A 22,697-nucleotide genomic window follows, 5' to 3' on the forward strand; every position below is an offset into this window, starting at 1 on the left:
GTCAGTAATGCTGGTGGTGGGCGGGGTCTCTGGAACGTGCATGTTTTGGGGGCGGGTCTGAGGGGAAGGGGGTGTCACTGCGAGTGACGTTCTAGTAGGGGCGGGGCCTGCTGGCCTGAGGTTCTGGGGGTGGAGCTGTCAACCGAGGGGGCGGGGCGGGGCGGAGCGGGACGGTTTGTGACGACGCTGAGGGGGGGGGGCGGCGCGGTCTGAGGGGTGGTGAGAATTGCCTCATTTGGGGGGACCCCTCTGAGGCGGGCGGTTGGGTGTCGAGAGCCCGGTACCGAAGAACAGGAAAGAAACACGTTGCTGACATGGACACGCCACCACATCCCGTCAAACTTTACGTCTACGACCTTTCCCGGGGGCTGGCCCGACAGTTTAGCCCGATCATGCTCGGTGAGCTGAGTAAAATGGTTGCCGGGGAGATGAGGGTGGCAAGGCGGGCAGCAGCGGCAACTCGAGGTCGGGGATCGGGTAACCTTTACTAGGCCGCAACTTTTTTCCAAGACTGTGAAATGTTCCACCTTATTTTATTAAATATTCATACCGACTGCAAAGTTAAGCCTTGCATTACTGAGGGAGTTTTGTAGGAGGCGATGGATAAGTTGGTGAAATGGATTTAAATTTGATGTTGTAACTTGTTTTCAAATCATGTTGTCATGATTTTGAATTGAAACTAATAATTCTTGCCTGGCAATATTAATGTCTTTGGTACCTTTTGAAAATTCACATCCCATTTCTGATGTTTAATTTTGTCTTTTCTGAATTCCTGCTCGACTTCCAGCACTTTTTACCTCTTTGAAAGTCAAGGTTATCCAGCAACTTTGGTTTGGCCTCCAGCTGCTAGTAGTTTTCCTGAAAGGCTGAATTTTGAAATGCTTTTATCTGAAGAGGGTAACAGAAGAGCCAGTGCCTTGATGAAGACTCTTGGTTTGAACTGTTTTGCTTAATTCTGGAAGTTTCTGGCTTGTTTAGGTGCACTTTAGGGACCAGAAACAAATCTTTGGCCTACTTTTCTATCTTAATAAAATCACACACAAGGGAACAAAATCCTCCTGTGCCTGACCCAAAAATCCAGTTTTCTGTTATGTTATGAGCAGAACTGGAACACAAGCTTGGAGATGGCCTTTGAGGCACCACTCCAGAGATTCAAGGGTGGAAGGTGACTTGTGTGACCAATTTACAATTTCCTTGCCTGAGTGTTTGCAGCTGACTTGTGTATACAATATAGACATTGTGTTCAGTAACAATACATGACAAGAGGAACAGCTGTTTGTCCTAACTGATATTCCGCTCTTGACCATGGCAGTCCAAAGCTGTTTGTCTTTTTTCTTATTTCTGGATTGAGATGATGCTCTCTTTGTCCTTGCTGTTGACTACAATCTCTGTAGTTATCTGTAAATTGCTTTCAGCTGTTTGAGAGCTGAATCAGACTATTCTGCCCACCATGCCTGTGCCAGCTCTTTTAAAAAAATGTTCCTAAAATCCCACTTTACATCTTTTGAACTAGCCTTGAAAACGCTAGTGGATTGTGTTTTCATCCCTCACTGGTACAAGCACTTCCACATGAGAAGAGTGGCTCCTGTGGGAGGGTTGGATCTCTTCTGAAGCTAATGCTTTACAAATAAATTGAAATGAGATTGATTTTTGTTAACCATGGGAAAAATTGTGTTGATGTAGAAGCTTCGTCATTATCTTGTTGAATGCTGTGCAGCCCCTGAAGCTGAAGGCCTGCTCTTCCTACTCCCATGTTCCTCTCTGAGGAAAACGCAAGTACATGTGGGTTGCAGATCATCCATTACTTCCTTGATTAAAAATCACACAACACCAGGTTATAGTCCAATAGATTTAATTGGAAGCACACTAGCTTTCGGAGCAACGCTTCCAATTAAACCTGTTGGATTATAACCTGGTGTTGTGTGATTTTTAACTTTGTACACCCCAGTCCAACACCGGCACCTCCAATTCATGATTACTTCCTTCAAAGTCAGTGTAACAGATTCAAGGGACTGAATTGGATTTTCCATTGCACTGTTTTTTGAAAAAAAATCTGAATTCTATTCTTGCATTTTGCTGGTGATCTGACATTTAGGCCTACAAATTGCTGACTCATTATCCCACAGCCTTTGAACTTTTTCGATTTTCTGTCTTCAGAAGATCCTGACTAGTCATAATGATTGTGAAGGGCCATTGGCCAAATGCATTCTGAGCACTGACACGAGCAAAGTTTGGTTTATTTTCCTTGATCAGTGCTTGCATTTGGTCTTGAAAAGAGAGCATTCGTATTAAGAGGTTGTAAATTCAATGCCGTGAAGTTCTAATCTCCAAGTTCAATCTTTCCAAATCTGTCACAGATCTGAATTCAGAACCCCAGATTAATGTTTGATGAGCATGGGGTTAAATACACCATGATAGATGGTGAAATTCGAATTCAGTGTAAAACTCACCTAACGGTGACCATCTGACACTATCAAATATCAAAGAAAATCCATCTGTTTCACTCGTGACCTTTACAGAAGGAAACCTGCTATCTTTAATTAGTCTGGCTGACACATGATTCCATATCAATAGTGATTTGTTTGACTCTCCACCATCCTCTGGCCAATTAGAATGGGTAATACAACCAGTGGCATTCAAAAAAAGTCATTGTGGGCAAGTCAATTTAAATGCCAAAAGCAACAGGAAGGTTTTGTCATATCTCCCTTGTTATTGTTTGTAGTATTCTGTCTTCCTTGCATTCTCATTTTTCCAGATGAGATGGGGAAGTAGGCAGATAAGTGTTGTCATTCCAACCAGGACGTCCATTGCCAAAACTTGACAGTAACTCAGCAATTTCAGTCGCAAGGTGTATTTACATCATATTCCTACAGTGTGGAAGCAGGCCATTTGGCCTATTAAGTCCAACTAACCCTCCAAAGAGCATCCCACTCTATCCCTGTAAGCTTGTATCTCCCGTGGCTAACCCACCTAGCCTGTACATCCCTGGACACAATGGACAACTTGGCATGGTCAATCCACCTAACCTGCACGTCTTTGGACTGTGGGAGGAAACCCACGCAGACACGGGGAGAATGTGCAAACTCCACACACAGTTACCTGAGGGTGGAATTGAACCTGGGTCCCTGGCGCTGTGAGGCAGCAGTGCTAACCACTGTGCCACTGTGCTGCACACCAATGGAGAGCATTCCAGAGCTGAGGGCCACGCAGGAATGGTGGAGCGATTAAATAAGTGGCACACAAGAACAAGGATTAGAGTAAATATCCTTGGCACTCTGGAGCTGGTGAAATTAGTCAGAAGGGTGTGGACATGGAGGTATTGAAAATAATTTTAAAATCTAAACATTATTTGACGTGGAAGTGGTTGAAGAGTGAGCACAAGTGTTGAGAGATTTGGTGTGAATTTGGGTACAGGAACAGCATGAGCTTGAGTCGAGAGTGTAGTTGAGTGGCTGGCAAGGGGGCAATGGAATACTGCAGTCGAGTTGAAAGAACCAAACAGGTGAGGATTTCAGTAGCAGATTAGCTGAAGCTCGGACAAGATGGAAATAGACAGTAAGAGCCACTTTTATGAAAGCTCATCTCAAACAATCCGATGTAATGGTTACAGACTATCTGAATCTAGACAAGTGTCCTGAACGGATAAGGATGTTAGAGAAGCTGTGCATTTCAAGATAGCAGAAGATACATTTTTCTGACTTTGCTACCTTTACAGTAACCAACCTGGGGTGCATCAGCCACCTAAATGTCACCTATTTGTATTTCTTGAATTGCATTGCTTGTCTGTTACTGAAACCTTTGTTAGCTCATACTCCACTATTGCAGTGCACTCTTCCTGGTCTCCCACATTCTAATCTCTGTAAACGTGATGTCATCCAAAGCTCTGCCTGTCATTAACTCTCAGAAAATCCTACTTCTCTATCGTCTCTTTCTGCTCACTGGTCAAAATTGGCACCCAGTCTTAATTTTAAAATGAGCATCCCTGATTTCAAGACCCACCTGCCTCATAACTCACCTGACCTAATTCTGTAATTTAGTCCAGCCTCATATCTGTTTTCCTGATTCTAGATTCTTGTGCATTTTCAGTCAAAAATGCATTAACATTGGTGGCCGTGACTTGAGTTACTCTGGTTCCATGCTTTACAATTCCCTTCGTGTGTACAACATAAATAGGAGCAGGAGTGGTCATTTGGCCCCTCAAGCCTCGGAGGCCATTCAATGTACAACTGAGGGCGAATCTGCCCAAGCCTCAACTTCTATTCTTTGCTTCTGCCTATTCCTATTCTGCTTCCTATCTGGAAGCCAGTTCTCTATCTATGCCCCAATTCCATGCACTTTAATTTTATATTCTGATCTCTTCTGTGGGACCTTAGCTGAACGCTTTCTGAAAATCCAAGTAAACCGCATCCAATGCCCCTATCCCCCAACACCATCATCAACTCTACTAATTATAACCAAGAAAAATTCTAGTAGATTTGTTGAGCCTGGTTTCCCTTTTGTGGATCCATGTTCACAGTGATCTTGTGACTGTTTTCCAAGTGCTATGCTATTAAATATTTTATAATGGACTTCAGTATTTTCCCACAACCGATGTTAGATTGACCATTAACAAGAACCATCCTGGGTCTGTTTGTGTTTCTCTTTATATCCAGAAGTGCTCTTGCAACATCTGAATGTTGGTTTTCACTCCCCGCTCCCCATGTCAAGTCACTATGTAGCCAAGTGGATATTTGCATGTAAAGCCCATTAAGAGCAATGCAAACCATCAAAAGTGAGGTAGGGGAGTGGCAACTGGCTAACCAGGTCTGTTTTAGATTAGATTGCTTACAGTGTGGAAACAGGCCTTTCGGCCCAGCAAGTCCACACCGACCCGCCAAAGCGCAACTCACCCACACCCATTCCCCTACATTTACCCTTTCACCTAACACTACGGGCAATTTAGCATAGCCAATTCACCTAACCCGCACGTTTTTGGACTGTGGGAGGAAACCGGAGCACCCGGAGGAAACCCATGCAGACACGGGGAGAATGTGCAAACTCCACACAGTCAGTCACCTGAGGCGGAATTGAACCCAGGTCTCTGGTGCTGTGAGGCAGCAGTGCTAACCACTGTGCCACCATGCCGCCCACTGCCACACAACTGAATGGCTTTCCCACCACTAAATCACTGTGACTTTTTCTTTACCAATGCCACCAGTAAATCGCCCATGTTGCTGATTAGAAATTTACATGCAGCCTCCATTATGGGCAATGCAGACACAAGTATATTGGGGGTGGGGTGGAGGGGATGGAGATGGAGGAGGAGGTGGAGGGTGGAAAAGTGTTAGGTATTTTTCCTGAAGTTTCACACACGTGATGCAATTCACTCTCTCACCAACTTCTGCAAACAGTTAGTTTATTAAAGCGTGTACCAGCTAGGTGACCCCCTTTGACCCTCTTTGCAGGTATGCCGAGTCGAGTCAGTGAGGCCCTAAACAAGGAAAACACATCCCCTTTATGCAGGTCAGTTGGCCATGCTTACAGATGCTCTGGCCGCTCCTTCATAGTCACATGCCACTCAAGACAACCCCCCATTCACTCCCTCACAGTCACATGTTACCCCAGGTACAATGCGAGGATGATATCAAGATAATATAAATGCCCTAATCTTGGGGAATCGCTGTGCAGACTCTTTCCTGACTCAGCGATTTCCCCAAGACAATGTAGGTGTGAGGTGTCCTAGCTTCGGGGGATAGCTAGAAAGCATTTCTGAATGGAAGAGATTGAATGAGAGTTTAATTTGGTAATAGTAGGAGGTTAGTAGTAAATGACTCTCATTGGAGTGGGGGTCATCTGCATTCCTGCTTGACCCATTTCCAGAATGTTCACTCAGTGCAGTTTAACTCTTTAATATTAATGTCCAGAGAGAGATTCTCGTTAATCTTTTAACATTACAGAAGAGGGCAAAGTCAAAATGGTTTCAGTGGGCTGAGTCTGTTTTGTATTAGTGGTGCTGGAAGAGCACAGCAGTTCAGGCAGCATCCAAGGAGCTTGTTTTCAAATCGACCTGTTCAGAAATGTTATAACATATTTCTGGGGCAGGTGAGGCGTTAACCCAGGCATTCTGACCCTGAGGTAGAGACACCACTGGTTTTGCTTTTATTTCTTTTTAATTAAACTGTTCCAGAGCTATCACATACCTCTGGAACAGAATGGGATTTGATCCTGGGCCTGTTGGCCCAACGGTAGGGACACAACCATTGTGCCATAAGAGCCCGAGCTGGGTCGACTTTATTTATTTTATTTTGTACATCACGCTGCTCAGATATTATTACATATATGAAGAAGGTGGGGTCTTCAACTTGGGCTGCCTTGTTCAGGGATGACCACTGCACTACGAGTGGATCTACTTGTATTTCTAATCAACTTGGTCAGGATGTGATTACATGCCTCTCAAACAGGTGGAGTTTGAACTGGAGCTTATGGGTCTAGTGGTAGTCCCTTTAATTGAAATTGTATTAACTAATCACAGGTCCTTCTTCTCTGGACTTCTGCATCTTTGCCTTTGAACTATAAATTTCAAAATAAAGGTATGGCAAATTACAATTGATTTTAAAACTCTCAAAAATATTCAGAGTCAGCTCTTTCTTCTTAGAGTCATAGAGATGTACAGCATGGAAACAGACCCTTCGGTCCAACCCGTCCATGCTGACCAGATATCCCAACCCAATCTAGTCGCACCTGGCCCATATCCCTCCAAACCCTTCCTATTCATATACCCATCCAAATGCCTCTTAAATGCTGTAATTGTACCAGCCTCCACCACATCCTCTGGCAGCTCATTCCATACACGTACCACCCTCTGCGTGAAAAAGTTGCCCCTTAGGTTTCTTTTATATCTTTCCCCTCTCACCCTAAACCTACGCCCTCTAGTTCTGGAATCCCCGACCCCAGGGAAAAGACTTTGTCTATTTATCCTATCCATGCCCCTCATAATTTTGTAAACCTCTATAAGGTTATCCCCCAGCTTCCGACGCTCCAGGGAAAACAGCCCCAGCCTGTTCAGCCTCTCCCTGTAGCTCAGATCCTCCAACCTTGGCAACATCCTTGTAAATCTTTTGTGAACCCTTTCAAGTTTCACAACATCTTTCCGATAGGAAGGAGATCAGAATTGCACGCAATATTCCAACAGTGGCCTAACCAATGTCCTGTACAGCCGCAACATGACTTCCCAACTCCTGTACTCAATACTCTGACCAATAAAGGAAAGTATACCAAATGCCGCCTTCACTATCCTATCTACCTGCAACTCCACTTTCGAGGAGATATGAACCTGCACTCCAAGGTCTCTTTGTTCAGCAACACTCCCTAGGACCTTACCATTAAGTGTATAAGTCCTGCTAAGATTTGCTTTCCCAAAATGCAGCACCTCGCATTTATCTGAATTAAATTCCACCTGCCACTTCTCAGCCCATTGGCCCATCTGATCAAGATCCTGTTGTAATCTGAGGTAACCCTCTTCGCTGTCCACTACACCTCCAATTTTGGTGTCATCTGCAAACTTACTAACTGTACCTCTTATGCTCACATCCAAATCATTTATGTAAATGATAAAAAGTAGAGGGCCCAGCACCAATCCTTCTGGCACTCCAGTCTGAAAAACAACCCTCCACCACCACCCTCTGTCTTCTACCTTTGAACCAGTTCTGTATCCAAATGGCTAGTTCTCCCTGTATTCCATGAGATCTAACCTTGCTAATCAGTCTCCCATGGGGAACCTTGTTGAACGCCTTACTGAAGTCCATATAGATTACATCTACTGCTCTGCCCTCATCAATCATCTTTGTTACTTCTTCAAAAAACTCAATCAAGTTTGTGAGACATGATCTCCCACGCACAAAGCCATGTTGACTATCCCGAATCAGTCCTTGCCTTTCCAAATACATGTATATCTTGTCCCTCAGGATTCCCTCCAACAACCTGCCCACCACCGATGTCAGGCTCACTGGTCTATAGTTCCCTGGCTTGTCCTTACCACCCTTCTTAAACAGTGGCACCACGTTTGCCAACCTCCAGTCTTCCGGCACCTCACCTGTGACTATTGATGATACAAATATCTCAGCAAGAGGCCCAGCAATCACTTCTCTAGCTTCCCACAGAGCTCTCGGGTACACCTGATCAGGTTCTGGGGATTTATTCATCTTTAACCATTTCAAGACATCTAGCAATTCCTCCTCTGTAATCTGGACATTTTGCGAGATATCGCCATCTATTTCCCTACAGTCTATATCTTCCATATCCTTTTCCACAGTAAATACTGATGCAAAATATTCATTTAGTATCTCCCCCATTTTCTGTGGCTCCACGCAAAGGCCGCCTTGCTGATCTTTGAGGGGCCCTATTCTCTCCCTAGTTACCCTTTTGTCCTTAATATATTTGTGAAAACACTTTGGATTCTCCTTAAAGCTATCTTATGTCCCCGTTTTGCCCTCCTGATTTCCCTCTTAAGTATACTCCTACTTCCTTTTTACTGTCTATACGTGACATATGCTTCCTTCTTTTTCTTAACCAAACCCTCAATTTCTTCAGTCATCCAGCATTCCCTATACCTACCAGCATTCCCTATACCTACCAGCCTTCCCTTTCATCCTGACAGGAATATACTTTCTCTGGATTCTTGTTATCTCATTTCTGAAGGCTTCCCATTTTCCAGCCGTCCTTTACCTACGAGCATCTGCCTCCAATCAACTTTCGAAAGTTTTTGCCTAATATCGTCAAAATTGGCTTTTCTCCAACTTAGAACTTCAATTTTTAGATCTGGTCTATCCTTTTCCATCACTATTTTAAAACAAATAGGATTATGGTCGCTGGCCCCAAAGTGCTCCCCCACTGACACCTCAGTCACCTGCCCTGCCTTACTTCCCAAGAGTATGTCAAGTTTTGCACCTTCGCTAGTAGGTACATCCACATACTGAATCAGAAAACTTTCTTGTACACACTTAACAAATTCCTTTCCATCTAAACCCTTAACACTGGCAGTCCCAGTCTATGTTTGGAAAGTTAAAATCCCCTACCATAACCACCCAATTATTCTTAAAGATAGCGGAAATCTCCTTACAAGTTTGTTTCTCAATTTCCCTCTGACTATTGGGGGGTCTATAATACAATCCCAATAAGGTGATCATCCCTTTCTTATTTCTCAGTTCTACCCAAGTAACTTCCCTGGATGTATTTCCGGGAATATCCTCCCTTAGCACAACTGTAATGCTATCCCTTATCAAAAATGCCACTCCCCTCCTCTCTTGCCTCCCTTTCTATCCTTCCTGTAGCACTTGTATCCTGTTGTTGGAGTTAACCAACCACTTGGTCTGTGTGCAAGTAGGAGTGAACAGCTGGACCTCTGAGTCAGAAAGATGGAATTATCGAAAAATTAACCATTTTTAGGAAAAAAGCAGACCATTTGATACATTATTCTCCTCAGCTCTGATACCATTGTCTCTCTTTAATTATTCTTGAAGAAGGGCTTATGCCCGAAACGTCGATTCTCCTGTTCCTTGGATGCTGCCTGACCTGCTGCGCTTTTCCAGCAACACATTTTCAGCTCTGATCTCCAGCATCTACAGTCCTCACTTTCTCCTCTCTTTAATTATGCCTTGATCCTGTTCTGTCTCTGTATGTTCTTTTTTCTCTTGTCGACTGTCATCCTATTTTCTTCATTGCACCCACCTTATGGGCTTACTTGGCTGAAATGAGCTCCGTTAGATAAACACCTACTCCAATAACGTTCTCTTCTAGTATTTGCAATCTCTTGAATTCATTGCTTGTCTCAGTCTTCCTCTCAGAATATTTAAGCTTTTGAAACACAGTATTCCCATATCCAGTGTTACCTAAACTTTTCTTTTTTCCTGTTGTGACTGTATGAGACTTGTGAATTTCAGTGTCTGCTCATTGTGAGCAGGGTGGTTAAGGAGCTGAAACTGTGGTGAGGGCAGCACTGGGACAGAAATCACAAACTTCTGCTTCTGGCCTCTGAACCAATCACTGTAGGCCCTAATGTAACCCACATCCATGGCTGGGCTTGGAGCAGGATGTGAAGCTAGGGAGAGGGGACTTTGAGAATCCTACCTCTTCAGTGTTTTTGAAAAATTTGAAGCAGGACTCAAGTTCACGAATTATCCATTAGGCCATATTCAGTTTTTATTTAAAACCAGGGCTTTAATGAGGCTCCTCAGCTGCGTGGCAACCGTTGTTGGCTTGGAGCTCCTGACCCCACCAATCGCCGTAACCCACAGTTTGGGATGCTGTGCCCTCATTACTTGCCTCCTGATTTAAACCATCACTTTATCAATCTTTCTTTCTTCCTTAATCTCCTGCTTAGTGGTTATGGTCCTTTACCCAAGTTAGTCAGTGCAAAGTAATCCCTAATTTGGTGTTTGATCAGAGTTTGCAGTATCTGAGTTAAAATCCAGCCTGCTAATTTTTGATCATCCTCACCTGCTGTTCTGACACTCACCCATCTTCTTTTGTTCTTCTCAAAACAGGAAAACAACTTGATGGAATATGGTGAGTTAATCTGTGAAATTTCAAAACTAGTCTTTCACTTCAGCAATCAAAGAGTTGTATATTTATGCATTAAAATAATTCTTGCACGTGTGTCTATTTAAATGTGAATTTGCTCCTCCTTCAGGCACACTGCAATAGTTGTCAACGGAGAGGAGTTCTTCTATGGGTCGGGTGGAATAGCTAATTGTCAGCCAGTGAGTATTTTCTTTCTACTTTCTGAATGTTTTATCCATCCATACTTGCCTCATCTTCAACTGATTTCATGTTTGTGCATCAACCCTCCTCTTAAAGGGGTAAATGAAGCTGAATACTAGCCAATGGAGCAATTCATTTTCAAAAGAAATTCTCATACAATCTACAAGCACAATTGGGAAAACCCATCTCCAGAATAGAATTGATTCTTGCCTTTGAATACTGTGATCATCATGTTTTCTGGAAATCCATCAAATGTCATCTTTGGGAGCATGTGACTTAGTAGGTCATTGTCCCTCGAGCTGGCTCAGCCGTTAAGGTCACAGATCACCTGTGACCTTAACTCCACAAATTTCACCTACCCCCATCTATCCAAATCTATCTATGCCTTAAAAGTATCCACGATACTCTATGCAGTAGAGAGTTTCAAGTCCCTCGAGGAGAAAATTCCCTATTTCCATCTTAAATGAGAGATCCCTAATTTTTAAAGTGTGTTCCCCAGTTCTTACTGACCCACAAAGAGAAGCATCCTTTCAGTTCTATCCTGATAATTCCAATCAGGGTTTTCTTTGAATGGGGTCACTTCTCATTCTTGTAAACTTCAATGAGAATAGGCCCAGCCTATCCAACCTTTTTCCTACAAAGATTACCCTATCCCAGGTATCAGTTGACTGAATCTTTTTTAAACTCCTTCTAACATGACCTGCTTTACAAGAAACTAAGGACATGGCCTTCACACCCTCTTCTGGAATCTTGCTTGGCTGGTTGATCAGCTGCATAGGGAAAGCTAAGACTTAATTCTGGATAGTCCTCAAACAGGTGTCTTAGTTTGTAAAAGTGGCCTAAAGTTCCCTAAACCCCACCAACACAAACCAAATATTCACAATAATGCTGTTCATGCTCTCATTAACCTATTATGATCAAACTGAAATGCTACGCATCAACTCTGTCTTTATAGCAGCTGTGGTGTTAATGATCAAGTTTAGGAACCCTAACAGCATTGTGTCTATTTGCATCTCAAGTATTGCTGTGGTTCAAGAAGGCGGCTCACCGTTACCTTTTCGGGCACTGTTGGGGATGAGCAATAAACATTGGTCAAGCCAGCATCTCCCAAATCCTGAGAGAACAAGAACAAAAAAGTCCCCATTCACTTTCTTCTCCCTGATCTAGGGATGCTGAGTTAATTTAGCTGTTTCACTCGCTACAGTATCAGGGGAGCTAATATTTTGGTGATGTTCGTTGTAATGTCATCACTTGCATTGCTACATTCCTTTTGACTTCCATTCCTGATGAATTAAAGTCCTGATACCAACAATGCTAGAAGTATACTTGTGTTGTGTAATCTTCCCTAAATTACTGATTTGAGTGACCTATGTGGGAAGGACAGGAAATTTGACACTCACAACAAATTTATGATAATGGAATGTATTTAACCCAGTATCTGTATGATATTGTGGCCATTTTCTTTATTATAATAGTCTTGTGTTTCCTCTTTCTGTTCCCAAGGGAGGGACTTTACTTGGGCCACCTGACTCTGTCATTGATCTGGGGACAACTGAAGTGACTGAGGAGTTAATTATGGAATATTTATCCTCTCTAGGAGAGTCAGCATTCAGGTTAGTTCCTCTTTGCAGTCTGTGCTTTTGCAGTGGGCCAACTTAATGCGTTGCCTAGAACTGAATGGCCAGAACGCCCATGTCTTTGAGGTCACGAGCAGGCATAAACAATGGCTGCACTTTCATCTGTATATTAAATCTAACAACTGTGCACATATCTTGTCAGGTATTTGTGCTGTAAGGGCGTTTGTTGTAGAAAGTACTATGTAATTGCATCTGCTGCCAATGGAGGCAATGTTGTACCAAAGGATGGCAGATAACATTAGTGAAAAAGACAATTTGTTTGTAGCCGCTGCCTCGTGCTGTGGAGGTCGTTCTGCAAGCACCACTGTAATTAGTTCATCTGTTTACAGTTTGTGTTTGAAGGGTATAGTGGGTGTGCGCTCTTCGGGCAAACTGAAGTTGTAACCTCTTGGGTTTGCTTAGTAGTAAACATTTGAGGCCTAGTTTCTCCTTATTACGATTGCAGTAATGTCTACTACATATGTGTCATGTTTTTAGTTCTATGTTGCATTTTACTAGCATTCCAGTGAGGTCAAAGTGGAAATTTGTTTCTTCATTCTCTGATTTTTTTTTATCCAGATAAATTTTATCTACTGTATTGCCATTGTTTGTTGTCCTCTCAAAATATGTCACTTTTGTAATTTCTCCACATTGAGCTTCATGCCGTGTGTCTGCCTATTTCATCCAGAAATCAAAGCCATTTGGATTTGGATGTTGAGCGAAGGATGAATATTGGTGTGCTGTTCAAACAGTGCTGAGACAGCAGAGAAAGTCCTTGATTTAAAATGCCCACTCAATATCGTACTGCATTTTTATGTTAACCAATTATCTGATTTTATTCAATACACTGAGATTTCATTGACTTTTCATTAATATCTGGATGCATGCATTGATGCAATAAGAGGTGTGGAGTAATTGCAAAACTATTTATTTAATGCAGTAAGCATTGATCAGGGTAAATATTCTCTCCTCCCTGAATCCACAGTGAAGGATGAGGGCTAGGATTGCACTGACTGGGAGTGTGATGGAGACAGAATCAATTGTGGCTTTAAGGGGAGGAATGTACACAACAATGACAAAGGATTTTGAAGGGGACACGTGCAGGGACAACTGCTGAATGGTATTCCTTATTGTAGTGGTTGTGATTCTGTGACATCTCTCACTTTATCATTTTGTTGCAGGGGAGAGTGCTACAAATTGTTTGAACATAATTGCAATACATTCAGTAACGAAGTTTCCCAATTCCTCACTGGGAAGAAGATTCCGTCGTATATCACTGACCTGCCTTCTGAGGTTTTATCAACGTGAGTACATTTCCCACTGAGGTGTTAATCACTCTGCATACTTCGAAGGCATTGACCCATGTTGGGCTACTGCAAGAGTCTCTGCAGCATGACTACAAAGACCACAGTTCATAGCCTTGACTTGTGATCTCTGCCCTTAATGGCGGCACGGTGGCTGAATGGTTAGCACTGCTGCCTCACAGCACCAGGGTCTCAGGTTCGATTCCAGCCTCGGGTGACTGTCTGTGTGGAGTTTGCACATTCTCCCCGTGTCTGCATGGGTTTGCTCCGGTTTCCTCCCACAGTGTGCAGATCAGGTGAATTGGCCATGCTAAATTGCCCATAGTATTAGGTGCATTAGTCAGAGGGAAATAGGTCTGGGTGGGTTACTCTTCGGAGGGTCAGTGTGGACTGGTTGGGCCAAAGGGCCTGTTTCCACACTGTAGGTAATCTAATCTAATCTTAATTTCTTTGGCCTTCATGGTCTAGGGAGGAACTGCCAGCCAGATTCCCAGGTGATTCCTGCTGGAAAGTATATGTACTAATCTCCTCCTGTAGGGAAGGAAATCCCATCTGGAAATCACACCGAGATGTGATTCCATACCCACAGCAGTGTGGCTGCCTCTTAACTGCCCTCTGAAATTGAAAGCCATGAATTTAAGGGCAATAAGGTTGGGTAGCAAATATAGTAAGATTCACATTCCATGAAATATTAAAAGGAGAAAAGCATCATGGCAGAGTAGGAGCAGTTTTCCTTGGCGATCCCTCAGTTGAGTAACCCAGCAGCATCTGCTGCACTCACATTTAGCGATGGAGCCAGGGAATCGTTGGTGTTCACGGAATCCAATACCAGCAGAGGACAGGTTTCTTTGTAAGGAGGGGAAGGGCAAAAATGGGAAAAGAGACTTTTTTTTTAAGAAAAGTGATATTTTTTTCTGTAATGACTAACATCTTTGTTCCTGTTTTATTTTTCCATCAGCCCTTTTGGCCAACTCATTAAGCCCATCCTGGACTCGGTTCAGATTCAGCCGGTGGGAGGAAGCAGCTTCAATGATCAGAATCCGAGTTAGTAGCTGCAGTCCAGAGAGCTGCTGACTGCAGGGACGTGTACAGTCACTGGCCTCACTGAACTATACAATGATTTTCCAAAAAACAAATCCCCTTCAAGCATCTTTCATCTCATATCTGACTTAACGTAGAACGTTAAAAAGTGGTAGAAATGCTTTTTTAAAATCCATTTGAAACATGCATCTAATACAGAAGCACTGAATTCTACAGTGCAATCTATCAGGTTGTTGTCAGCTCCCTTTTGTCAACTGTCTTTGAATAAGCTGTAGCAAGCAGCAGTCATGAGAGATTGATTCCTTGCTTCTTTCACAATGTATTTAGCCAGCCAGTACCCCTCCCACCCCCCCACCCTCCTCCTCCTCTTCTGAAAGAGGCCACCAGCATGGAGACCTTAAAGGTGTTTCCGTCGTTGTTATGCCAACATCATTGCCAATGCATTGACCAATTCAAGGGGTAGTGTTTGCAGTGTTGTCAGGGTTTGTTTAGGGATAGCTATGTTGTATGTGGGAAGGAAAGATATACTTGAGTCACCTTGCTTTTCATATCATGCCATGGTCTGATGTGTGCACTTCAAATTGCTGCCTGCCCTAACCCAACTTCAGAATCCTCCCACATTCGGGAGGAGAGGATCTCGCCTGTTTTCACAGTCCAGTTCAACATGGTGGGAGGATTTCCCCTTGCTCAGCCTCCCATTCTGCTTCGGCTGACACCAGCTTCCACGTCCCTTTTCTTTCTGGCACTTGGCACTCCGCTGTGGCTTTAAGTGTCAATGAACCTTCTAGGGGCTGCACTCCGTTAGTAGCGTACTTCCCCGGGAGTATCGTGTATCTATCAGCACTCGGCTGCAATTGAAAGAGATGTTGGTTCGTTTTTTTTTCTTTCACCTGATCAAATCAGTAGATTAAACTTGAGCTGAAATCATGAGAGTCCCAGTTTCAGATTACTTCAGTCCACTTTGTTTCTTGCTGTAAATAGTTGCTCTGTCCATCCCCTTGCCCAGTATATGATACTGGGCAATGACTTCACAGGGGCAGCTGGTCACATATGGAATGGTGAGTGCAGACAGCTTGTTGGACTTCAGAGCCCTTGCTCCCAGACATGACACAATTCTTGCCATGTATCCCTATGTACGTATTTCTCCTCACAGCTACAGGCCAGCAGTCAGAAACATGAATCCTGGGTGGTGTACATACTCTGTCTCCCCTAATCCATGAGGTTGCACCTCTGCTTTTTTCACACCCATTCCATTTGTGACCAACTAATTCACAACTTGGGGAATAAACCAGCTGTTTTCTGTACAGCTCAGTATTGGCCATCCCTGCTTTAATGTTTTAGACCAGGGGCTGCCCCAATGCCAATGGACAGAACAGCCAGCTGCAAGGGTTCAAACTCCTCCAGCCTCTAGTTATCCCAGTGGTATGGATTATTACACCACAACCTCATCTAGTGCAGGATTGTCTAATATGTTGGCCAAAAAAGTGATCATTTGGCATTATTAGGTGTGGCCTCTATTCACAAGAGTTTGCAACGTAAATTCGAAAACTTTAACCTTTTTATCCAATTAATTCTCATGGAGTGCAAGTGTTTTGGTTTGATTGTACTTCACTTTTTTGGTTCCTGAATGATGGCAGATGTTTGTTAAACAAGCCTATTGTGTGAGGTGTATGTGAGGCTTCTTGTTCTAGCTGTAGCCAAACATGGCCAAAATGGTGTTGCTGTTGCCACTCCCTGTGTAATTAGGCAGCCTGACACAGGTAGTGGATAATGCTGGATGCTCTCTTCCTTTCTCATGCTCTCAGTACATCAGTTTATTTATTGTTGCTCAGTAATGCCATGGTATTGCAATGGTGTGGGTTGGACAGGCACCAAAAACACACTCAACTGAGAACATGATCCTGCAATCCTACTCATCTCCTTCCATTTCTTAACAATACTCGTTCAGTTTCCCAGAATCAGGCAGGACTTTTTAATATTTCCAGCTACTGACAGTCGAGTCCACCCCAGTGGCCCAGCAGACTATGCTGCCTTGGGTTCTGGCAGTGAGTTTGCCATATTTGTAAATTTGTTAATATAGCAATCAGTTTGAACAAGTCAGCTACAAAATTCTCAAGTGCAGGGCAGGGTTTGAAAACTTATTATTGGTATGATATAAAAAGCTTTCCTGTATTGGTGTAATTTTGTGGAAATTGGGAGCATGGTCTTGAACCCTTAATTGAGTAACTTCACCCAGTTGGATGCCATTTGCCATGGAAAATCATGTGCAGAGTATGAACCCCCAGCCCTTCAGCAGAACTATCTCAATGAGCCTAAACTTCAGTGAAATCTCAATGCAGCTTGGTTTAATAAAGTCTAATTATACTCATTAGCATTGTTTGGAAGTAAAGTTCTATAATTCTGTCTCAATTGAGCTGATGGATTGGGAATTCAAATTGAGTTTAATATTAGAGATTTTCCAACTTGAAATGTTTTCTCTTTGTAACTTTGCTGTTGAGGGGTCAGGGACTGATCTAACTGCAAGCAGTGAAGCCAATTGTCAGCAGTTGGCATGGAATACGCAAACAAAAATAATTGAGTGCAGTGCTGCAGTCTCTTGGTGACTTTTTCTGTCTTTTACCATGGCAACTGCAATCTTCAGAGCAAATCCAACTGCCCTGTTTTAATTTCCTGCCTCTGCAGGTTTGGCTGCTTGAGATGAGAACTTGCACAGTGATTTCTTTGGCGTTGTTCAACATCGTACAGTTCTGCCATTGTCTGAGTAGCATTAGGTGGTTTGGGTGTGGGGGGAGACACCAGAGGTTTTGAAAGTGGTTTTCATTTTTTGGGATGGGTGTGTCACTGGCAAGACCAGCATTTCATAGCCCTAATTGCACCAAAGCTGCCACCTTGTTCTGTTGTGGTCCATCAGTATCTGCTGCAGTTGGTTACAATTGGGTATTTGCTAGGCTATTTCAGAGGGCATTGAAGACTTACCCATATTACTATTGGTCCACAATTGTACGACAGTCTGGTCAAGTAAGGACAACAGGCTTCCTTCCTATCTCATGCAGCAGGTAGATTTTTACGACAGTTGATAATTTCATGACCATGTTATGGAAACTGTTTTTAAATTATAGGTTTATTAATTGAATGCAACTTTTACCAGCCGCTGTTGGGATTTAAATCATTTTCCACAGAACATTAGGCCAATCCTCTGAATTACTTGTCCTGTGAATTTACCAGACTCATACAGCATGGAAACAGACCCTTCGGTCCAGCTAGTACATGCCGATCATGTTCCCAAACTAACTTCTCCTGAATTGTAACGCCCTGCTAATTATGTGCATATTGTTGAATTTCTTGATTTGAACATTTATTCCTTAATGTTTTATTTGTTAGATCTTGAGTTTATTAATCCTTTTCTCTCCAGGTGTCAGTGCCACCAAGCATCACAGTTTGCCCATGCGTGACCGTCTCCCTGCCATTCCTCCCGTTCCTCCTTCGTATTTGCAAAGCAGATGAATTGGGCTGTTGAGGTTTTGCAGCTGAAGCCTCTGAGTCCATTGAGTTTTATTTTTCAGATGGTTGCTTGCAATCTGTCAGCCTAGGTTTGAGTTTCATTATCAGCAGCTTCCTCAGTTGATGTTCTATCTTGACACTTCCCATGGAGCAGTGGGCAGATTCACAGGCTGATTAACGTGCTGTGGCGTAAGCACTCATTTCAAGGCCATAACCATCTTCACACCACTGAATTCCCACAGTGTGAGCAATGAGTGTGGGGTGGGGTCGAGCGAGAGAGAGAGAAAGCATCATTGAACTGCAGATCCACTGAAGCCTGTGCAATGTTCCCCACTCATCAGATATGTCTGGAGTAGGGTTTGAACCCTAAACTTTATGACTCATGTGGGGTATTATTGTTAATGACTCCTTGAGGTGTACCAGAGCAATTGAGGAGGAATCCCAGTTTTGATCCCCTAACCTGTTTTTTTTTAATATATGCCCACAGTTGTTGTAGTTCTCCTTGTCCTTAAGCTGTGACTGAGGGACAATAACCAGTCAGGATTTACATTCTGAATTGTTGCAGTGTTTGTGTTTTGGGCATTAATCAGATTAAGCTGTACTGTATTGCTGCCTTGCGCCTCCAGCTCGGTAGTTTGTCAGCAGTGTCTGGCGCAATAAGGCTCAGCTGTCCTGGGTGACATGCAGATTGTGATGGGTGTCAGGAGCAGTCTGTTGCAGCGTGAGCTGGGACCTTAAGGAAAGACCTGAGAATTATCAAAGTGTGTTTGGCCCCTGCAGAACCAAAGGTGCTGCAGTAGTTGGTGGTGGTAGTTTTGGGGGGAGGGGAGGGGAGGGGAGAAATCAGAACTGACCTTAGGCTCCCAATTAGAAACTGTTACTGTTCTTCAGTTTTTTCTTTAGTTCACTGCAGGTCCTGCTCAGAAATGACTTGTCTTCCAGCAGAAGCATTGGCAAAAAAAACCCTCCAGAATGTCATCAGGACACCGTTTCCTCCTGTTAATGGAAAGTTATTTTGCTTTTTAAAAAGAAATTCGTTATTCAAGTGATCAGACGTTCAGTGTTGTTAACGTCCAAGTACAAATTCAATGCTGAAAAACAACTTGTGATCAGATCATTCAAATTACTAACTTCAAATTAACAGTGGATTTAAGACCAGATATCAGCCTGTATGGACATGGGTCTTATGTATTTGAATGTATTATTGTTTATCTTAGATATCTGTTTACAATATTTAAATATTGATGGATTTTAATGGATATGTAAATCAGGGAATTGTATTTTACCAACCTCTTCAATAATGGTTTATAAACGTAAGGCAAAAGAAGCATTGACTGGCACAGGATCCTAGTGCACATTCAAAACTCCTTGCCCATTTAAGCATCTGCCACATCACAGTTCAATTTATATGAAAACATGTCTTGTGTTTGTGCTTATTAATGTCAAAGTTTTTGTCTATTTAATATATGAAATGTTTTACTTTGAAAAACTTTGCTTTTATTTAACTGATGATTCGTAAGGGTCCAGTTGCTCCAGCTTATTGCATGGTTGTTTTGTCTCTTTCTGTCTCTGTTGCTGTTAATTATATTGATGCTCAGCCAAGTTATTGGATGTAGCACCTCTCTTGAGCTTGCAGTGGTAATGTGCATGTTGCTAAATTGCATGGTTGCTTGTCACCGATTTCTTGCCATGATGGTTTAATTGTTAACTTTAAGGGGAGTGATCTTGCCATTGCATTACCTTGTTTGGAATGATTGGAAGGTTGCAAGCATTGCCCACCTTGTTCTGATTCGAGGTACCATCTCTCAGCTGGTCATGAAGTGGCATGAGCAGGCATGTCACCCACATTTATTTTGGGAGGTTTGAAATGTTTATAGTCATGGAGTTGAAGACTTGACATCTGGCTTGGCGAATGGGAAATGTACCTCAACAAATGCAGTTGTGCACATCATAGTTAGGATGCCATCTTCAGCCTGCCTTCAGGTGGCTAGCAACAGCTTGTTCCTAATTTTGCATTTGCATTTATATTCCATAAAGCTATTGCCACAACCTCCTGTACTCTTGCTGTGCACTAAGTGGGAAGTGTATTGAGTTGGTGAGTAACCACAGATTCTTTCCTGAGTTTTATTGTTTTACGTTTCCTCCATGGAATACACCTAATCCTTGCCTGCAGGTCAGGGTAGCACATTCGCAGCGAGGGACGGTTTGTCCTTTCCCTGGTCTTTTTAAGTGGTCCCAGTTTTTGCAGTTCTAATTGCTCCCACTAGAGGTTGCTGTAATGTCACTTCCAGCAACAACTGGTTCAGTGTGTAGGCAACTCACTTGGAGGTTCTCCTGCCTTGGAACTTTGGTAGAGCACAATATGGAGCCCTGAGCTTTCCTGGCATAAAATGAGAACTGAGTTGGCACATACAAGTTCCTGAGCAGTTATGTTTGCCCGTCATTAAATCATTGGTCAAAACTTAGTTTTTTTTTAAAAAAACAAAAAAAATTGGTGCAAGAGAAAAATAAAAGAATACAGTTTTCCCCAGCACATTGGACTAAATCTACTGTGAAAACATGAACGTCTATAGATGTGTCTGAAATATTAGTTAATAACCAATAAATAGGCAGCATTTTGGAGGTGGTTTTCTTCAACTGTCATCCTGTAATTACATTTTATTTGTGCTAACATAGGAAATGAACACAATATTGGAATCAAATAAAAATTAGTGGGTGGTGATTGAATCATCAGCTAATCTCCAACAGTGCTTTTACATGTCCATGATTTCAGAAGAGTACCCATGCAGTAGACTACAGGATACCTGTTGATGTTCCCATGCATTTTTTAAAATGTTTAAATGATGTTTTAAATTTGCCATTCCTGTTCTTGATTCCCAACCCGTTTGGACCCAGCACCTGTGTGGTATCGCACTCCATTTGAGTTCATTTTGTAGTCATGTTTTCTGTCTAACTGAAGGGGATGTACAGAGGGAGGTACTTGGATTAATTGCCATTAGCCTGCATCTAATGGAAGGCCTCTATCCAATCCATCTATGAAGCAAGTAGTTTCAAAGCACAATTGAAGTTTGGGACTGTGGTCCTTTTGCAGGAACTGCCCAGTTTATCCATTTTCCTTACAGACAGAAGAGTGCAGGTAACTTACCTGTTATCTACATCCAATAGCACAAATGGCACCCATCAGTCTTAGAGACCAGTTGCTGGGAGTCATCCTGACTGAACTTTGCTTTGTTGCCTTGCTTTGAGTGATCAGACCCCCTTCTGTCTTGACATGTTTGAGTTTTTAAGCTATGTGCATTCCATGTACCCTGAGAAGCAATCTGGTCCTGCTTTTCCAAGGCATTCTAAATGTTTTGCACAGTGTTTCTGTAATAGTACAAACCATTTGCCAATTTGTCCCTTATGACCGGGCACATTTTAAACGAGTTGATTTTGTAAATTGTTTTGCTTTATTTAAAGTTAAATTGCACAAGATGCAATTGCTGCTGGCTCTTATTTTCGTTGATGAGAAAAGTTTTTAAAATGTTGCACAGCAAATGTTTCTGCAAGTTGTTTCATACATGTGTGTAGGTTCCATTTCAAATGCCAATAAAGATTTTTTTTAAACTTTCAGTCTAATCTTTATGTTCTGTGAGACATTGGCCTGCTATTTAGTTAGTTAGTGCACTGCTGTATGTAGCAGGGTATGTATTTTCTGCAAACTTCCAGAAGACATTGAATCATGATCCACATAAGAGACTGTTTAACTAAGATTCAAACTTACGGAACTGAACACTGTAAGTTGGGTCAACCGAGAGAAAGGGTAAGTCATGAGTGCACACTCTTTGGACTAAAGCTACTGGTGGTGATTCAAATGAACCTGTATCCAGGGCCTCAACTCTTCATAGCATCTTATTAATGGCTCAAAGTACAAATGTGAATTTTCTGACTAAATTCAGATTGGTAGTGGAGGCTGGGTTGTTGCTGTGTGAAATTGCACAATGTTGGTGGATTGAAATCCATCCATTGCACATTTTCAATGTGGGAACAGGTCCGTTTCAGTTTTGGCCCAGCCTTCAAAAGATGAAAAGCTAGAAACAATGACCCAGAGAGATTTAGGGATTCGACTCCAAAGATCACCAAAATGCAAGAACTGCAAAACCTGTTCACAACTGTTACTGGTGATGCTGAAATGCCGGTGTTAGACTGGGGTGGACAAAATCAGGTTACAGTCTGACAGGTTGGTTTGAAATCGCCAGCTTTCAAAGCACTGCTCTTTCTTCAGGTGAAATGGGGACTTCACCTAGTGAAGGAGTAGCACTCGGAAAGCTTGCAATATGGGCGGTACAGTGGTTAGCACTGCTGCCTCACAGCGTCAGATACCCGGGTTCAATTCCAGCCTCAGGCGACTGACTGTGTGTAGTCTCCCCGTGTCTGCGTGGATTTCCTCCGGGTGCTCTGGTTTCCTCCCACAATCAAAAATGTGTAGGTTAGGTGAATTGGCCATGCTAAATTTCCC

At 42.8% G+C, this 22,697-nt stretch overlaps 1 protein-coding gene across 1 annotated transcript; it reads left to right on the forward strand.

The window, feature by feature from the left end:
- Positions 1-274: 274 nt before the first annotated feature.
- On the forward strand, positions 275-21,811 carry LOC122542285 (desumoylating isopeptidase 1-like). Its single transcript, XM_043679877.2, has 6 exons — positions 275-399; positions 10,521-10,542; positions 10,667-10,736; positions 12,241-12,350; positions 13,535-13,657; positions 14,616-21,811. Exons 1-6 carry the CDS (start codon positions 315-317, stop codon positions 14,704-14,706), a joined length of 501 nt encoding a protein of 166 aa, XP_043535812.1. The 5' UTR covers positions 275-314; the 3' UTR covers positions 14,707-21,811.
- Positions 21,812-22,697: the final 886 nt, after the last annotated feature.

The sequence above is a fragment of the Chiloscyllium plagiosum genome, unplaced genomic scaffold (assembly GCF_037043375.1).
Source record: "Chiloscyllium plagiosum isolate Xiang-an unplaced genomic scaffold, Cpla_swu_hap1 HiC_scaffold_33, whole genome shotgun sequence".
In the NCBI taxonomy this organism is placed as follows: Eukaryota; Metazoa; Chordata; class Chondrichthyes; order Orectolobiformes; family Hemiscylliidae; genus Chiloscyllium; species Chiloscyllium plagiosum.

Bases quoted from the DNA above. Each gene is read 5' to 3' on its own strand.
- LOC122542285 (XM_043679877.2), top strand. From the start codon at position 315: ATGGACACGCCACCACATCCCGTCAAACTTTACGTCTACGACCTTTCC. The intron at 10,737-12,240 runs GTGAGTATTTTC...TCTGTTCCCAAG, and splicing joins GAATAGCTAATTGTCAGCCA to GGAGGGACTTTACTTGGGCC. The intron at 13,658-14,615 runs GTGAGTACATTT...TTTTTCCATCAG, and splicing joins CCTTCTGAGGTTTTATCAAC to CCCTTTTGGCCAACTCATTA.